General features: G+C 42.2%; 1 protein-coding gene across 1 annotated transcript in view; it reads left to right on the top strand.

Annotated features, from left to right (window-relative positions):
• Positions 1 to 19,845, top strand: part of LOC310792218 (uncharacterized protein) — a gene marked incomplete at its 5' end in the record, with an annotated part of 84,978 nt that overhangs the window by 41,479 nt on the left and 23,654 nt on the right. Inside the window, 4 exons of the mRNA XM_083653946.1 lie at positions 1,902 to 1,946; positions 4,417 to 6,175; positions 9,136 to 9,327; positions 14,315 to 14,575. Of these exons, the coding sequence (XP_083510072.1) occupies positions 1,902 to 1,946; positions 4,417 to 6,175; positions 9,136 to 9,327; positions 14,315 to 14,575 (2,257 nt within the window). The remainder of the gene's footprint in view (positions 1 to 1,901; positions 1,947 to 4,416; positions 6,176 to 9,135; positions 9,328 to 14,314; positions 14,576 to 19,845) is intronic.

Genomic DNA, 19,845 nt, shown 5'->3' with positions numbered 1-19,845 from the left:
AGCCAGCGTACCACACTGTGATGGCATACGCCAGTATGCTTCCGATAATGGATCGGTAGAAGGTTACCAGCAGCTTCTCCTCCAGATTGTTCCGTCTGAGTACTCTCAGGAAGTGGAGGCGCTGCTGGGCCTTCTTTACCACCCCTGCGGTGTTGACTGACCAGGCGAGGTCCTCAGAGATGTGTGCCCCCAGGAACCTAAAATGGGGGACCCTCTCCACACAGTCCCCATTGATGTAGAGCGGGGCAGGGGCAGTCTTATTCTTCCTGTAGTCAATGACCACCTCCTTGGTTTTCTTGGTGTTGAGGGAGAGGTTGTTCCTGGCACATCACTCCACCAGCCGCTGCACCTCGTCCCTGTACGCCGTCTCATCATCATTTGAAATGAGCCCCACCAGGGTGGTGTCATCTGTGAATTTGATGATGGTGTTGGTGGGGTGGGAGGGAGTGCAGTCATGGGTGTAGATGCCATACAGGAGCGGGCTCAACACGTGGCCCTGTGGGGAGCCGGTGCTGAGCATCAGGGTGGAGGAGCTGTGTGTCCCTGAGAATCTGAGTATGGGAAGCAATGTTAATGTGTTGAATCCAGGTGAATCGCAACGGATTTTGCCCATGAATTGGTGTAGGTGCGGGTTTTCTCTCTCTCTCTCCTTGTCTCTGCCTGTCTGACCAACACAGACACAGCGCTTCTCCCCGATCTGGCCCAGGCGGGCGGAGTCAGCACTTAATATTACAACGATATTCAATGATTATTACAACGGCTACGCTGAGGCGTGTTTTTGTTTGTTTGTTTTCTAGCGACTTTCTGAGCAACCAATAGTGACTTTGCTTGGAAAAGAGTGGGCAGCACTGGGCAGACGGGACAGGGGCAGAATCTAAGAAAGTCTGATGTTGTAGTCTGGCTGTCAGTGTTTCACTCTTTAACAGTGATTGAGAGGAAATGTTTATTTCATATTTTTTACATTATGTTTTGATTGTTTAAGCTATTTGTTTTTGTTTGATTACATTTTAGTCTGGCTGTCAGTATTTCACTGTTTAAAACTGACGCGGAGGATTATGATTTTGAAGCAGTTATTGAAATAAATAAGCGTTTATAAGGTTATTTGACTTTTGTATGATTACATTTATTTCACTCAATAGCAATGATTATAATACACATTCAATTCATTTATTAACAGGTTAGATACTGTAAATTGACCAATAATATCACCATTAGACAAGTATTAATACCATGTTTTAATACTGCATCTGTCAAGGTAAGACTGCAGTATCTTGGGCGTGTGGGAAAAAAGTGACTTGACTTGGGACTTGACTTGCCTTAACTAAGGACTCGACTTGACTTGACAAAACCTGTGACTTGACCAGAAATCGCCACCATGTTGGTTTTTAGCGGGGGAGGCTAATAGGAGGATAATCTTCACAAATGAGGACCACCTTATGACTTTTTAAAAGTTTTCTGAAAACCGGGTTTAAAAACACATTTACACTTTAAAAGTCATAAAAGTGGTCCACGTTTGTGAAGATTATCCTGCTTAACACCACTTACCACTTCCCTAAACTATATGACGTTTGGGTGATCCAGCTATAAGCATTTAGCAAATATGCCTTCCTTAGCTGTTCCTTCCTGTTTAACTTATTTTTTTCTGTCACAGCCAAACGGTTCCAAGTATCTTCTGTCATACAGAGATGAGGCAGTTGAAATATTTTGTGTGTAAAATCTTTTTCAGAAGAATTAAAATAAATCGTTGCTTTTGCAAGGTTAGCCTGATGGTGGCGCTATGTGAAAGTGAATGAATAACAGAGTTCCTCAATAATACCATTGCAGTTATTCAGTTGGTCATATTGTGATATGATACATATTTGCTTCTTTACATATGCTTTATGATCATTATTTTCCTGCAGTAAAAAAAGAAGAGAAAGAAGCAGAAGAGAGAAGAAAAGAAGCAGGTAGGTACCTAAATGACTCATACCATTCTTCCTGTTGATGCTCAGTGTTGCTGAAATCTGACAGACAGAAAACTTTAATGCCAGCAGAGGTGGAAAGTAAGAGGTATAAGTAAGACTACTTATGAACACTTTCTATGTAAGGGTACTTTACTTGAGTATTTCCTCTTTTTTCCTTTAGAAATAAAAGATCTAAGACTTTGTATGCACACAAGGCATTTCTCCCACATTTTGTTCACAAATGTGTTTAAATTTGTTTTAGTGAGCACTATGATCCCTCGCCCTGCCAGGTGTCAGGGTTTTTTAAGGTCCGCACCAACCCAACCCGTTAAGAGAGCCAGTCCGTCCCGTTAAAATGTGTGTTAATGCTGAACCCAACCCAACCCGGTGGGCCTCAAATGGCCAATTTAATGTAATGTGTCTCAGGACATAGGCACCGATTTATGTTCCTGCCGTGGGTGCGCATGCTTGCGCCCCCAACACAACACAATTTCTGCTCCTATAGCACACTGGCAGGCATCAGATACCAAATAGCTATAGGCTACCAATAGCACAGAACCATCAGTATTTTGGGGAAATGGTCACTTTATATGTAGGCAGGCACAATGACTGGTGAATAAAAAGTTGTTGTTAGTTTTGAGCCCCTGTCAGTCGAGCCTGTAATCATCCTACCTGTCTGTCATGCAGAGTGGAGGGGGAAAAGCAGCACTGAGGGGAAGATGAGAAAATGAAACATTCCTGTCTGTCCAAAGTTTTGCTGATCTAATCTCATCATGACATGCAGGGAAATATATTTTGGTAGCCGATATGTTTAGAAGAGCATTCTCATTTTGTTCAGACAGTTTTGCTATTCATAGCTTTCAAGGGGCGTTACGTGCTGCCGGGAACGCCCACCTGACGGTCAAAAAATAAACTTGTTCATTCCGCAGCCAAAATGCCGGATACCTGTTGTGCTATCGGTTGCACTAACCGACGAGGAGACACGCCTGGCTTGTGCTTTTACAGAATCCCGTCGGAGAAAGAAAACTCAGAAAAGAGGAGGTTGTGGATTTGTGCGATTAGACGTGGTTCAGTCGCTGGGGAGGGCAAATGGCTTTTTTTCTACCATCAAAGTACACATGTTTTTGCGGCCAACATTTCATCAAAGGTAAGCTCAAGTAACGTTAACGGGGTATTTTAATCATTATTGTAACGTTACTTGAGCTTACCTTTGATGAAATGTTGTGGGTGTTTGGCTCTTCTGTGGGTGTTCGGCTCTTCTGTGGGTGTTCGGCTCTTCTGTGGGTGTTCGGCTCTTCTGTGGGTGTTCGGCTCTTTCTTTCAGCTCTTCAGCGCCTATGACTCAGGATGAGCGCTGCAGCGCTCTCCATGGTGTCCAAACTCTGCTTCTCTCTCTCTCTCTCTCTCACACACACGCACGCACGCATGCGCACACACACACACACACACACACACACACACACACACACACACACACACACACACACAACAAACAATGCATTCTTCAGTCTTCACACCTCAATGTTGAATGATAAGCCTTAGGTCGATACAGTCTTTGTGACAGTCTGCTCTGAATGAGCGCAGACGCGCAGCTGTTCATTCATGTCATTATGGAGTTATTTCTGCATCGTCGTCATTACAAACTCTATCGGTCTTTTTTCAATTAGCCTAATCCAAAAGGAGAACTACAGAAACAGTCCTTATGCTTTTCAATAACTTTTACTTTAGTTCATACGTTAATATGGTCACGTGCCGTCGCAGTAAAGTTGAAAAATAGATCACAGTCCATTAACACCTAAATCTGTGGTGGAATTTGAACGTATACCTCAGTACTGTCAGGCTTTGCCCTGTGCCTAAATCTAAAAATCCACGTCTTTGTCAGACACTCACTTGAGAGAGAGAGAGAGAGAGAGAGAGAGAGAGAGAGAGAGAGAGAGAGAGAGAGAGAGAGAGAGAGAGAGAGAGAGAGAGAGACTTTAAGCATCACTTAACTTTAAAATACTTCTTTTAAACTTTTTTGTACCTCACCTGTCGAGGGACTACGGATGGAAATTAGCTAAGGCTATAATCCGGCACATTTACATGCAAATGTTCATTAATGTTGCACTGTCCCTGAAATAAATAAATAAATAAATAAATAAATAAATAAATAAATAAATAAATAAATCATTTACCTGCTGACCCACGGGCCCAGCAGGTTTTGGGTAGCCTACGCATCACTACAAGATGCTGATTAAACAGCATGATTATTGCACAGGTGTGCCTCAGGCTGGTCGGCTCTGAAACTCCTGGTTGAGTAATATATTATTCTAACAGTTACTTCATACATTACACCCAGTCAGACCTGCTTGTCCACCCACCAGTAATGAGCTGAATAGAGTCCATGGAGTTGGGAATGTGTCAATTATCAGGAAATGTCTGTATTATTCTTTACTCACCTCTCATTTATTTCATCTGTTGTTTGTTAATTCAGAAACTCTGTCTGCGTGTCAACATCAACACAAATCCAGTCTGAAGGAGAAGGTTCAGCGTGTGTCTGAGGGGCTTGGTGGAGCAGGAAACTCACTTCTGAATGATTTCTACACAGTGCTTTACCTCACAGTGGGAAGGAGTCAACAGGTCAATCTTGAACATGAGGTCAGACAGATTGAAGCAGCATCCAGAAACCAGAGATCAGAAACAACAATCAGATGTAAAGACATCTTTGAACCTATTGGAAATAAACCAACCAGAACATTGATGACAATGGGAGTGGCTGGCATTGGGAAAACAGTCTTAACCCATAAGTTCACTCTGGACTGGGCTGAAGACAAAGCCAACCATGATATACAGTTCATATTTCCGTTACCTTTCCGAGAGCTGAATCTGCTTAAAGAGGAATACAGCTTTGTGGGACTTATTCATTGCTTCTTTAATAAGATCAAAGAAGCAGGGATGTGCAGGTTTGATGAGTTCCAGGTTGTGTTCATCTTTGATGGTCTGGATGAGTGTCGACTTCCTCTAGACTTCCAGAACAACAAGATCCTGACTGATGTTACAGAGTCAACCTCAGTGGACAGGCTGCTGACAAACCTCATCAAGGGGAATCTGCTTCCCGCTGCACGCCGCTGGATAACCACACGACCTGCAGCAGCCAATCGGATCCCTCCTGAGTACGTTGACGTGATGACAGAGGTGAGAGGCTTCACTGACAATCAAAAGGAGGAGTACTTCAGGAAAAAAGTCAGAGATGAGCAGGCCAACAACATCATCTCCCACATCAAGGCTTCACGAAGCCTCCACATCATGTGCTACATCCCAGTCTTCTGCTGGATCACTGCTACAGTTCTGGAGCATCTGATGAAAACCAGTGAGAAAGTAAAGATGCCCAAGACCCTGACTGAGATGTACATCCACTTGCTGGTGGTTCAGTCCAAATGGGGGGACATCAAGTATAAGGGAACTAAGGAAGAGACCAGGAAGATGATGCTCTCTCTGGCAAAACTGGCTTTTGAACAGCTGGAGAAAGGCAACCTGGTCTTCTATGAAGCAGACCTGTCAGAGTGTGGCATTATACCAGCAGCCTCAGTGACATCCGGAGTGTTCACGGAGATCTTTAAAGAGGAGTATGGGCTGTACCAAGGTGACACGGTCTTCTGCTTTGTCCATCTGAGCCTTCAGGAGTTTCTGGCTGCTGTCTACATGTTCCACTGTCACACAAACAGGGACAAGGAGGTACTGGACACATTCCTGGGAAAAGGTTTGGGTAGATCTGAAGACCATGACCAATCCCTGGATGTCTTCCTGAAGACAGCCATGGACAAATCCCTGAAGAGTGAAAATGGACACCTGGACCTCTTTGTCCGCTTCCTTCATGGACTCTCAGTCGAGTCCAGCCAGAGACTCTTACAAGGCCTGCTGGGTCAGACAGAGAGCAGACCAGACAGCATCCAGAGAGCCATTAGGAACCTGAAGGAGATGGCCATCTCCAATACCTTTCCTGACAAAAGCACTAACATCTTCCACTGTTTGGTGGAGATGAACGACAAGTCAGTGCATCAGGAGATCTTACAGTTCCTGAAGTCCGAGAACAGATCAATGGATAAACTCTCTGAGATCCACTGCTCAGCTCTGGGCTACATGCTAGAGATGTCAGAGGAGGTTCTGGATGTGTTGGACCTGGAGGCCTACAAGATATCAATTAAGGGACGACTGAGACTGATCCCAGCTGTGAGGAACTGCAGGAAGGCTCGGTTAGTCCTGATCAGCCCCGGCGCCACGAGGGGGCGCTAGGGGGAAGTGCCCGCTCACTTCTCCACTGTGCCCGCCCACTTCCATGAGAGGGAATTCGCACATTTCCCCCTGCATGCTTTTGTAGCAAGCTAAGTGTTTAGCAGTGGCAGAAATTCAGGCAGATTATCTCAGTTCAAGTAACAAATCCTGTGCCTCAATACACCGCACGACTACAGGAAATGTCATTTTATTCACTTTAGAACACACTCACTCAAAGATGGAAACTCAGAGGGGGTCATTAAACTATACCCCCGTCTCACTTAACACCCTAACCCTGGTGTCAACATTTAACATTGTAAAGCAATATAGTTAGCATGCAAAACAACTCTACTAGTCATCACATAACATTGCAGATAACTAATAACACATATATAGAGAACAGGAAGGTTTAATTAATCTCCAAAACACATTTTTGAAACACACTACCCCAGAGCATGCTGGGAAACTCTGCCCACTTTCTTCAGCATGCTACACTTTGTTGCTTCCAAACTTTTGATATGAAAGTAACTAACCAAATTAAATGAGTGGTGGGTGGAAATAATCATGAGCCTATTCTTAGTTAAACATGCAGTTTTGAAACATTCAATAAAGACAAATAAAAAATAGACTAGACTCTCCCCTAGGAGCGTTGGCTCCGCGGTAACAGGCGGGCAGTAAAGCTGTTTTCTTATTTTTTTACATCTATTTATTGGGGGGGGGGGACATTTTATCAGCCCCCCTGCTTAAGGCTCGTGCCCCCTCTGGATATCTGGTCTGGTGCTGGGACTGGTCCTGATGTAAATACCAAAAGTATAGAACCATGTAGAGTGATCTTTATACTATGGTTGTCACAATGCTAGAATTTCTAACTTTGAGATCTTCTACCAAGGTAAATACTGATGCTATATGCCTTTTTGTGTGTGTGTGTGTGTGTGTGTGTGTGTGTGTGTGTGTGTGTGTGTGTGTGTGTGTGTGTGTGTGTGTGTGTGTGTGTGTCTCATGCTTCTCCATAATCTAGGCCAGATGAAACTCATTAAAAGCTTTGCTCTTACACAGTAGATTACCCCTGCTCTAGTGCTCTCAACCTTTTTGAGCCACGACCCCCAAAAAACTTTAGGCTCGGGTTCACAAAGACCCCTCCTGCCGCTACCATACCCAACGACAGTGTGCACTAGAGATGCAGTTATAACGGCGCTGACCGCGGATATCCCGCCCCGCTGGCGGGGCAGATCATAAAAATAAACATTCTGAAGAATAGCGGATGGGTTGCGGGCGGGTGAAACGATGTATCATTGATGAGGAACATTAATATTAATTACGTTATCTAGTCTATGAACGTATTTTAAGCTTAATTTTTTGTCAGGCACATGTTAGCCACCTATGTTAGCCGCCTATTGTTAGATGGCAAGGACCCAAGGCACTGGGGCAGTAGTAAACAACAAGCCACGCGATGGGATGCCTTCTTTCTTAACTCCTTATATGGTCAATGATGTCACCACAAAACAGGAGTTTCCACTGAAGACACATTGGAAGAGAAGACACAACGCTCTAGTATTATTTTCCCATACAGCTCAATCCAGTCTTGATCTAAATTTAAAGCTATAGCGTTAGCCTAGTATGCTACAGGGGCAAGTGCTGGACTGGATTATAATACAGCATGGACGTTTATTTGGAGTGGACTGCAGCAATCGCACCGACGGCAGCAGAAACAGTAAGTTAATCTACCCAAATCGCTCATTTATAGCGTTGTGAAATGTCGGGTGCACAGCGGGCGCAATTCTATAAATAGTACAAAATAATTTGCGCGGATTAATGGTGGGCGGACAGTTCATGCATACACGCGGATTAGGGTGCCATAAAAGCTCATCCGCGCATCTCTAGTGTGCACGCATTCACAAACTGATTTCACTCACTGAAATTGTTTTTATAGTTTAGATAGCGTTATAATACATTAAACCATGTATGGGAGATTTAATCATGAAAGAAAGATTTTTTCTTATTTGTTTCTTTTTTCTCTTTTGACAATTATCCAGTGACCCCCCCAAAATAATCTCACGACCCCTGGGGGGTCCCGACCCCCAGGTTGAGAACCACTGCTCTAGTCGTCAGCCTATCACAACACAGCAGATTACCCCTGCTCTAGTCACCAGCATATCACAAAAAAACAGATTATCCCTGCTCTAGTCATCAGCCTATCACAACACTTTTAGCTTGTTGAAGTAACATACTGTACCCACCAATGATAGGGAGGGGAAATTCTGTAGTATGTTTGATTTTTCATCAAGAGAAAGCACTGCTGGTATCGATACTGTTGCAAATGAGTATTGTACCCGTGTCAAATTTGTATTGATACTTACCGATACTATTGACAACTTTATACTTCATTTGAATGCCAAATAAACAAAGAAAGAACAAGTACTATATACCTGTCACCATCATAATTATAGTAAAGATCTATAGTTCCTCAAACATAGAGAATATTAACTGTTGTTCTACATAGCAGTGGTACACCGTGTTGTGCTTAACATGTTACAAAGTAATGTGTCACTGTAATCACAATACTTTTTCCTGTAACAGAGTAAAGACATTACTGTTCCAGGTTCAGTTTCACATTCCGTTACTGATCTAACAGGTCTGTTGTTTTTTTAGTGTCATTCTTTAGTCTAGTTAGACTCTTTACTGAAGTAATAATATCTATGAAAGATCCCCCTCGTCTTCTCCTGCCTTCAGCTTATGTCAGAAATAGCAGAATACTAAACCATAAAATGAACTAAACCCAAACAAGGTCTGTGTCTAATGGTGTCAGGTTTAACCATAATTTGAACTGAACTGCCGCAATTATTGCAGTTATCATCATCAGTATTAGTAGTAGTCGTTGTCGTCGTAATTGCTTTATAAGTTGCTTGCTTGAAGTCCAACTCCTCATTTATTCTTGATTCAGATTGAGGAGCTGCAACTTGTCAGAGACTGACTGTGAAGTCGTGGCCTCAGCTCTGAAGTCCAACCCCTCCAAACTGACAGAGCTGGACCTGAGTCACAGCAACCTGATTGTGGCAGGATGGAAGCTGCATTCAGGATTGAAGCTGATCTCTGCTGGACTGGAGAGTCCACACTGCATACTGGAGACTCTCAGGTCAGACATCATATTTAATAATGTGCTGATATGAATATTAACTGATTGTTTTTACTCTGCTTTATTATTATTAGGGGTTCAAGCCCCAAAGGACTCTCTGTATGCAGCCATGAAGTGGAAAGATACAGCAAAGATAGCGATGTCTGTGGTTGTGTTGTTTGTTGTGCTCCTGCAATATTTCCTCACACGTACTCGGCCACGTGGAAAAACTATGAAGAAACTGGAAAGGTATATATATATACGTGTAAGCAAAAGAAGATACGAAGCAGCGACACGTCGTGCACAAAGATCCCACAGGAGAAAGATTGCTTCAGTATTTGCGTTACCTGCCCTCCAGCGTGAGAGAGAAATGTGGAAGCGAGGGAGACCAGGTGGATAATTATTCTGGGAAGATGCACTTAAGAACTTTGATGGGGTGGAATGGAAGTGTCGATTTTCAATTTTGCATGTCCTGGTCTACGTTCGAGTATGTGCTGAGTCTGGTGGAACCTGCACTAACACGCAAGATTACATGATGGCGAAAACCACTAGAAGCACGTTTGAGACTGGCCGTTGTGCTTTGGTGGTATGCCACACCGAGCGAGTATAGATAGTATAGATAGTATAGCTGCGTGATTGGTGTTGGACTGTCTAGTGTGGGCTCCCGTGTGTGTGAAGTCACATCTGCCCTAATGAACAATCTCTATACAAGCGCTTAATTCGCCTGCCAAAGGGGGAACAGCTACAGAAGAGCTTAGATCATGAATGTGTCCACATTAATTTAAGACAGTAACAGTAAGTTAGTTCACAGTAAGCGTAAACTAAGTGTTCAATTGGCTGATTTAAGTGTTAAGTGTAATGGTCTGTGGGTAGAAGCTGTTTTTGTGTCTGGTAGTTTTGCCGTATAGTGCTCTGTAGTGCCTGCGAGAGGGAAGGAGTTTAGACAGATCATGGCCAGGGTGAGATGGGTCAGTGATGATCTATAAGTTTAAAGCCCCCCTCCAGTGTATTTTGTCATCTTTAACATATTTCATGTGTAGCTGTGGTTTTACCTGCTCTCTTAATGAGCCACAGTGTTCGCAAGTCTATTTTGTTGACAACCTTATTCTGGGCTCAAAGTCCTAAAAATAAGCTGTTGGTAAAAACAGGTGATGATGTCAGACATTATGGTTGTCTGACGACTGACATATGATATTCAGATAATAATAACTACTGTATGAGTTACAGTGAATAGCTGGCATTAGCCTCTGGCATTAGCTAGCTGTTAGCTTGTGAGTTATGGTAGTTACATGACAGTAATACGCCACTGAATGACCAGTTTGATATAACTGACAAGCAGTTTGAGTCACACTCTTTCCATAAAGCCCACCAGCTTTGATATATATTGGCTGGTTGTTGATATTTATAACAATGTTGTGGCCTCTGGACGGACATTTTGCAGAGGTAGAGGCAGGAATACTGTTTCCGGTCTACCGCCTGGAAGGGAGACAAAGATCGTATATTGAAGGCAGGAGCGATGGTCTTATCCTTTTTGGACAAGAGCGCCACAGCCATGATGTTGCAGTAGAACAAGGTATAAGCCTTCGGTTCTTATCAATATACTATCTTGGGCACAAATGATGACGTGTGTTATTACAGCACGTATGTTTTCATAGAACATCAATGGTGTACAGGTATGAAAAACTGACTGGAGGGGGGCTTTAAGTGTTACAGTGCTAGCTAGACCCAAAATGTTAGTGTAGCTTGTTAAATAAATGTTTACCTCCAGCCTAGCAAGGGTTAATTTAGGGACAGGTTGAGGTTAATTTAGGATCAAGTTTTTGTTAAGTCAGGATCAAGTTCTCCATCCAACTCAAATTCTGCTTTTTACCACAATTATTTCGGTAACACTTTATAATAACGTTCAGTAGTAAATAATTTATAAGCTATTAATTAATGATGAACTAATGATGAACTAATCATTTACAAAACATTTGTAGATGATTAATAAGTGCTATGTAAACATATTAAAAACGTGTTGTAAGTCATCTATGAACTTTCAGTAAATCATGAAATGATCATAAATAAAACGTAAATTGTAAATTGTTCATAATTAATCAATATACTATGAAGTTTTTATATTCCAACCATTATCTCTATAAACATTTATTAATCATGAACAAATGATGAACAAATCATTAGTAAATGATCTCCATATAAGTTGTGGATGTCTCATTGAAGCTGCATTCAGTGATGTTCCGTTTGGAGGAGTCCCCCCTCCCCTCCCTACATCGTTCACGGAACGCACACACGCAAGCTGCCTCTGCAGCGCAGATCCAACATGGCAGCGGTCTGCAAACTGTAAACACAGCAGCAATGTAAGTACAATATCAACCGTGCCACTTTCCAGCCACCTACTGAAATTAAATCAGAGACGATACTGTGGCGATTCTGGTTTTTAGAGTGATGTTGATGTCTGACTAGGAACTGAAGTGCATGCATGTTTCCAGCCGGAACTGTGTTGTTGTGCTCATGACTGACGTTCATGCTGAGAGTTGCTGGGAAGCTGGGAATTATTAAACCTGTACCAAAGTAAGTCTCCTGCCTCCTTGACTCTGACAGGGGTTGCTAACACCCGCATGGTAACTTTAGTATGATTATGGTGTTTGCTAATAAAAATGTGTCCTAATGGCTAACTTAGATCGATAGCTGGCCACGGCTAGCGTAGCTAGGTTAGCGTTAGCGAGCTAGCCATCAGGAGGAGTAGATAAACACCAGTCTAACCAAGCTAGTATTACAGCAGTTTTTGCAAACATGTCTAGAGCAAAGCCAATTAGTTATTTATTGCGAGCAAGTTATTAGAATGGGACTCGCTAAAATGGCAGAAAGCAGCAGTTAGCGTCCCTCGCCATTCAGAGAAATCTGAATAGTTTACACAAACGCACCTTTTTTCGCTCAATCTTGTGGCCGCGAAAATATTTTGTTTCAGAAATAAATGCTTGCTTGTGTGCCTTGCTACAGTGAGATGGTAGTCTCCTCCATCTGCCATGACCATTGTAACATAATTTTCTTTATCAGGCAGACGAACCGCTGGCTGTGGTGGCAGGGGAAACAAACACAGGGACGTCCGTCTCAAGATCTGCCTGCCTGTGGAGTGGACTTTGGATTATTTCAACAACCAGTTTCATCGATACAATATGTATTGTACATGTTGCTGAGATACTAAATGAACACCTTTTTCTTTGCTTATTTTCCATTTGTGCACTTCTAGTTTATAAGTCATCATCTGTAAATATATCCGTATAGTATGGGGTCCTATAATTTGACAACAAAGCTATATGGAGAATATGTAGGCTTTCTCCTAAGGTTTAGAGACACTGACACTGTTTTATTGTTGTAATTATTGTGTTTTCAATTTGTAAATCATGGTTCCACACATTTTCGATTGAAAAAAGTATTTATTTCCCCCCAGACCTTGATTTTTTGGTATATTACCCCTTTTTATAATTGGAATGCTGTATTTTAATGATCCAATAAAAAAAACATTTAGTAAAAGCTGCACAATATAGATGTATTCTGCTGGGGCCTGGGGTCCATTAATCATTTGTAACAGGTGAGGAAGATATACAGATTATATGTAACACAATTATGAGTGATGAATTGTTTACACTTTAGATTAGGGGATAAAGAAAGCTTTATAAATGATTTGTATACATGTACAAATCATTTGTAACCGTTGAGGAAGAACTACAGATGATATGTAACACATTTATGAGTGATGAATTGTTTACACTTTAGATTAGGGGATAAATAAAGCTTTATAAATTATTTGTATACATGTACAAATCATTTGTAACCGTTTAGGAAGATCTACAGATTATATGTAACACATTTATGAGTGATGAATTGTTTACACTTTAGATTAGGGGATACAGAAAGCTTTACAAATGATTTGTATACATGTACAAATCATTTGTAACCGTTTAGGAAGATCTACAGATTATATGTAACACATTTATGAGTGATGAATTGTTTACACTTTAGATTAGGGGAAAGCTTTATAAATGATTTGTATACATGTACAAATCATTTGTAACCGTTGAGGAAGCGTTATAAGTGAGTTGTAAATTATTTACACATCATTTATTACAGTTGGGCAAAACATTGTAGTTTGTGCTGCAGTGCTTAAGTGCTGACTGCTTCGGTCGGCCTGGGGATACATGGAGTCAGTCCCTGTTCACCCGCATGGGAGAAGCTTCATTAACAGGTCATAACCGGTACAGTATCATTGTTTTGAGGCTTTTAACAGGCTACCTTACAAGTAATTAATGAGACATCCACAAATTATATGCAGATCATTTACTAATGATTTGTTCATGATTAACAAATGTCGAAGTGGCGAGATACTGATAAACAGAAGTTGCAATTTAAAAACTGACTTAGAAGTGATTTATAATCTATCAACTAATTACTTTTAAATAATTTACTAATGATTTGCTCATCATTTGTTCATAATTAATAAATGTTTATAGAGATAATGGTTGGAATATAAAAACTTTGGATAGAATATTGATTAATTATTAACAATTTACTAACGTTTAATTTATGATAATTTCATGATTTACTGAAAGTTTATAGATGACTTACAACACGTTTTTAATATGTTTACATAGCACTTATTAATCATTTACAAATGTTTTGTAAATGATTAGTTCATCATTAGTTCATCATTAATTAATAGCTTATAAATGATTTACTACTGAACGTTATTATAAAGTGTTACCATTATTTCCAGAGAAACTGCCATCTGAAAATATTGTCCATATAAAATTGGATTCTGAAACTTAACTGAACCTTGTGACAGCCGGTCTGCTTTCAGATGGAATTAAGACTCTATGATGCCGACATGCTGCTGATCCACATTGACAACATGCTGAAGTCCACTGGATTATGAAACACTGGATTGTTGAAAGCTTTCTGGGATATGTTATCTTATACCTGTAGCTAATTTGTTTTATTCTTTATTCAGATTGGGGGGCTGCAACTTGTCAGAGGCTTACTTTGAAGTCCTGGTCTCAGCTCTAAAGTCCAACCCCTCCCATCTGAGAGAGCTGGACCTGAGTGGATGCAGGTTGTCAGAGTCTATCTGTGAAGCCCTGGTCTCAGCTCTGAAGTCCCCCCTGTCGTGTCTGAGAGAGCTGGATCTGAGTAACAACAACATACAAGATTCAGGGGTGAAGCTTCTCTCTGCTGGACTGAAGAGTCCAGACTTCAGACTGGAGATTCTCAGGTAAAATCAGTTTACAGTTATTTCTCAGCTGATTTGACACATTTCTCCAAATTATGGTCTGTTCTCTCAAATCAGGATTCTTGAATCTGCAAAGATCACTCTGCAGGTTTTACACAAGGATTTGAGTTTTATTGATCCAGCTTCATTATACACAGCAGTGAAGCTCAGTGACTTAGAGAAGATCATCCATGTTCTGATATGTTGTCATTAGATTACCACATCTCTCTCTCTGTTCATCTCAGCCATAATTAACTGTCACATCTCCAGCTGCTTCAGAATAGAGCAGCTAGATATTAACCAGTGGGAATGTGACTTCATCATCTCCCAGTTTTAACACCTGTTCTCTGGTTACGTTAGATAGATAATTCATATTAAAATGTCACTGAACACATTTAAAGCAGGCTAGGTTTGGCCCTGAATTACACTGTGGAGCTCTTAGTTCCCTGTGAGCTGAGGGCCAGCTGAGATCTGCAGGTCCTCCCAACTTTCCTTCAGACTCAACACTGAACATGGTTTCACTTTAGTGAGGCTACAGATTCACTATCATCTTTAAAACTCTTTATAAAACACACTTTTATTGAGTGCTTCTTAAGCATCTTAGCGCTAAGAAGCTTCTTTAACCCTTATTAAGGCCCCCTTAAGAAGCAAATGCATTTCCCAATTGCTTCTTAGCCTAAGATGATCTTTCGTTACGAAGGCATGCATTTCCCGAAAGCTTCTTAGCGCTAAGAAGCTTCTTTGACCCTTCTTAAAGGCCGGCTTTTCCGTTGGGGATATGAATATATATTAAATCTCACGCCCCTAAGGTTTTCGAATCTGTTGAAATTTTTGAAATTGGAGCTTCACTCCCAGAGATATCAAGCATCTCTCACATATTTTTTGGGCCAGCCGATGTGTTTCGCGTCATCTGGCCCAAGTCCGCCTTGCGGAAGTCGTGCACCTATGAACTACAACTGTTGTGAGCCATGGTCCCGCCTGTAGAGGTCCTCCATGCCCCTTCAGAGGTCTGAAGAAAAACAAAAAGGCAGCCATCTTTTTCGACCACCTAGCCTGCTGTAGCTAGGTTAGCTTTCCATAGCTCCTTGCAAAGAGACGATTTTCTCGGGAACGGAAGCACGGACAGCCACGTGACTGGCGGCATTGGAAAGCTCGTCAAATTTTACATCTAGTAGTAGGTGGGTTGAAGTAACGAAATCAACGCTGAGCAATGTACCCGTTTTTACTCATTTTTACAGAAAATAGTTACAACATCAGATGCGCGTAACTCCTACGAAAATGCCTTAAAATGCATGACATTTTTTTTATGAAGACATCTCCCGACATATATACTTCAGTTTAAATTTGGTGCAATTTGGAGGCAATTTATTTTCGATTTATTTTCGATTTATTTCTTCTTCTCTCCATGTAATATTGTCGAAGCCTTCTTCTTCTTCTTCTTCTTTGAGTTTTATGGCGGTTGGCAAACATATATGTGCATTACCGCCACCTACTGGAGTTTGATATCAGCCAAACGCCTGAGGGGTGGGCATGGAAACGAAGGCCACGCGAGCCCAGTGCATTGTGGGAAATGTAGTATTTCGAGTCCCCGCACCCGCACCTCCCCCCCACCACCACCCCCCCCCACACACAGAGTGGATTTCTGGTGATATCTCAGGCTGTAAACAACCAATTTCAAAAATTTCAACTGATTTGGAAACCTTAGGGGCGTGAGATTTAATATATATTCATATCCCCCACGGAAGAGCCGGCCTTTAAGGCTCCCGTAAGAAGCCAACGAAGCCAACACGTTTCCCGATTGCTTCTTAGCCTAAAATTATCTTCCGTTAAGAAGGCTGCATTTCCCAAAAGCTTCTTAGCGCTAAGATGATCTTTCGTTAAGAAGGTTTTGTAAGAAGGGTCTGGGGCATTCTTAACACCTTCTTAATGACGAAACACTGGCAGATCCAGCCGCGTCAGGCAAAAGGAGATACTTGTGTCCACTGTTCCTCTTGTGTTTTTCCCTTTTTCCTTTCTTTCATGCACCCTTTAGTGTTTAAACTTGGGGAACACTTGAAAATCTCCCCTGTATGTATGGTTACTTGTGTTTTAAATGTTTTACCGTACGCTATATTCCTCTAATCAGAATGGATTTCTTTTATAATAAGAATGTTGTGGATTTATATAGCACCTTTCACAGAACCCAAGGTTGCTTAAATTCTGTAGTGTTTCTCGCAATTTTGTTGTATGCTGTGTATATAAAGCAATTTGAACTGCAGTCCATGTCTGAAATAAATAATGTTTAATAGAAGAAGTTCTTGTTTAACATGACCACGATTAGGTTATTCTACAACAGTGTTTCTCAACCACTGTGTCGTGGCCCACTGGTGGGCTCAGAGTGCCATCTAGTGGGCCGCAGAGGACCTCTCACATCGAGATGGTGGACAGCTCCAGTTAAGATGCTTCTTAACACATTGAGTGCCAGCGACGCCATATGGCGTCAAGAGAAATTTACCGTAGACTGCCAGCGACGCCAAATGGCGTCAATAACTCCAAATTCATATTTTGACGGGGGAATGTCGATCTAAGCCTCTTACATCGCCTCTTACAATATGGGAGCTGTTGAATGTGTCTAGCCTATTTTACAGAACCCTTAGGTGGCGACAGTGCGCTCCCGATTAGACAGAGGCCAGGAGAAAAGAGAGAAGAAGTCATGAGGAAACGGAAATCGCCATTGATATGCTTGAAGCATAACGTTACTTGGCTGTGCCTGTGAAAAGCAGTCATCTGCTGCCACGGTTGAGCCCCATCCGTGTCCGCTGCTATGGTCCATCCATATGATTTAGTTGCCGACACGGCGACAGCGGCGTCTTTCTGAGGGGTTACATTGTTCTCGGCTGGGAGCCGAGGACACGCTGTGAAGGAGCGGGGGATGCAGGCAGCGGACTTTTCAGTGCAGATCAAACAGAGCAAACCGCAGCGGAGACACTCGACTCCTCCCACCACGGAGGAGGGGGAGGAGGGGGGTTGGGCACGCAGGGCACTAACAGCATACAACCATTGACACACACACACCCAGGCAGCAAGCAGCAGGCTCGAACTCAAAGCAGAATTCATTCTGTCGCCTTTCTAACATAAAGAGGTGATTATCTCAAAAACTAATTTCAGCATGCTCTTTTCGGTCGAAAACACTCTTTTTCAGAGGGGTGTATTTCCAAAATGGAACGGTTTATAAACACAGTTTTTTTTTTTAACACGTTCACTGCCAATGACGTATTAATCCGTCAAAAAAATTCCAACGGTTCACTGCCACTGACCTATTAATACGTCAAAAAAATAGATTTTTTTTTTTTGACGGTGGGACGTTGATCTAACCCTTTTACGTCTCCTATACCAGAATTGGAGGTATTGAATGTGTATAATCTATTTTACCGACCCACTGAGTGGCGACATGTCTCTCCACAGTAGGAGAGGCGACCCAAAACTGGAGGGAAAAGCGCGAGGAAGCCGTTCTCATACAGTAAAATGGATGGCGAAAACGCTTTCACTTTCGCGCTGATGCACAGCGGTGGCAACGGTGGGGGGTTCCAAGAATAGATTGGATGCACACTTTGAAACACGCACCATAAATAAGCCCAGAATCGCAAGAGCTTCATCAGAGCTCTCAACCGGACCGCCAAGAAACCAGCGAAACCCATCCAGCGAGCCCCATGCAGACTGCCAGGCAGCAGCAGCAAAGCAGCAACTCGTTTGTCACAGACCCGCCGCAGAGCCAAGGAGAGCGGAGGAGAACGCCCACGGAGGGAGGAGTTGGAAGTAGAGGGGGGTTTCCTGCTGTTATGGAGGAAATTACTGTTCAAAACTATTGTGTAGATGTCTGACGTCTTACTGATGCCAAAAATGAATGGTTAAAGTGACTGTTCTATCGAATTTCACAAAAAGCCGTTTATCTCTGAATACTTTTTCTGACGCTGAAACCATGCTGTATTCAACTGCTAATGCTTACATAACTACTAACTCTACAAACTAACTCTTTTAGACAGAGAAAGCACACATTCTATTAGTTGTTTTGAGATATTGTGTGTTCACAAAATCTTAGCAGAAAAGAATCCTCGGGTCTTGAAAGATGAGCCAGAATCCTCAAAAAAAACCTCTGGCAGAACCTACCTACAGTAAAAAAAAAACGGCTGGCAGTGAATGTGTTAAATGAAACAGAAGGGTTCAAAGTTTCATTGAGGCTATTGGTTGTCCATATAAGAGGAACACAAAAAATGATATGGCTATATTAAAATGCATTGCGGCCTATGTGGCACAGTACAGCACCTTTTGCCCAAGGGCCGTGGCACTCAAAGTGTTAAGAGCCTTCTTTAGCGATGTGTTAAGAAGGCTGTTAAGAAGGCGTTTGGGAAACACTTCTTTGGAGCCTTCTTAACTCCTTAAGAAGCTTCTTAACTCTTAAGAAGCTTCTTTCTTGGGAAACTCAGCCATTAAATATAAGGGTCAGTTAGCCTAATCAATACAGTCTGTCAGTAGAAGTAATACAGTAATGACATTAAATATAAGGGTCAGTTAGCCCCTTCGATACAGTCGGTCAGTAGACATAATAGGTAATGACATTCAATATAAGGTCAGTTAGCCTCAATGATATAAATAATACATTAATGAGATTAAAGCCCCCCTCCAGTGTATTTTGTCATTTTTAAGATAGTTTATGTGTTGGTGAGTCATGACGATGGGCCCTATTTTCATACAGGCGATATCCCCTATTTACGCTTGCGCACCTGTTTGTGCGTGCCTTAAGGCAGGGAAGATACTGGTCTGCATTGTGCATTTGTCCAGGTGTTATGCCGAGTTTTGCACCCCCGCCCAGCAGCATCCCCACCTCACAGGAACATATTGTAATGATTTATACAGAAATGTTACTGTTTAAAAGTGATATAATTGTCTGGGTAGACGTGACCTCCCTGATTTCTAAGTTAAAACAGCCCCGAAATATGTTGGGGATGCAATTCTCGGCGGGGATGCGGAAACGTTCACGGCACGTGTCGCAGGCGCAAATTAGAGCCGTGCCAAAATCATCTGCACCCCCAAAATGCCTGCACAAACGGGATTTGGGCAGTCTAAACTACCAGAATTATTCACAGGTGTGGCCAGGCAATGCTGGGCATTATGTCAACAAAACCAATCAGATTCCTGTCTCGCAGGGGGCACGGTGGCGCAGTGGTAAGCACTGTCGCCTCACAGCTAGAAGGTCCTGGGTTCGATTCCCACCTGGGATGCTGTGAGCGCTGAAG

This window comes from Poromitra crassiceps, assembly GCF_964638095.1.
Source record: "Poromitra crassiceps genome assembly, chromosome: 17".
Classification (NCBI taxonomy): Eukaryota; Metazoa; Chordata; class Actinopteri; order Beryciformes; family Melamphaidae; genus Poromitra; species Poromitra crassiceps.
This window is presented reverse-complemented; position numbering and strand designations above follow the sequence as displayed.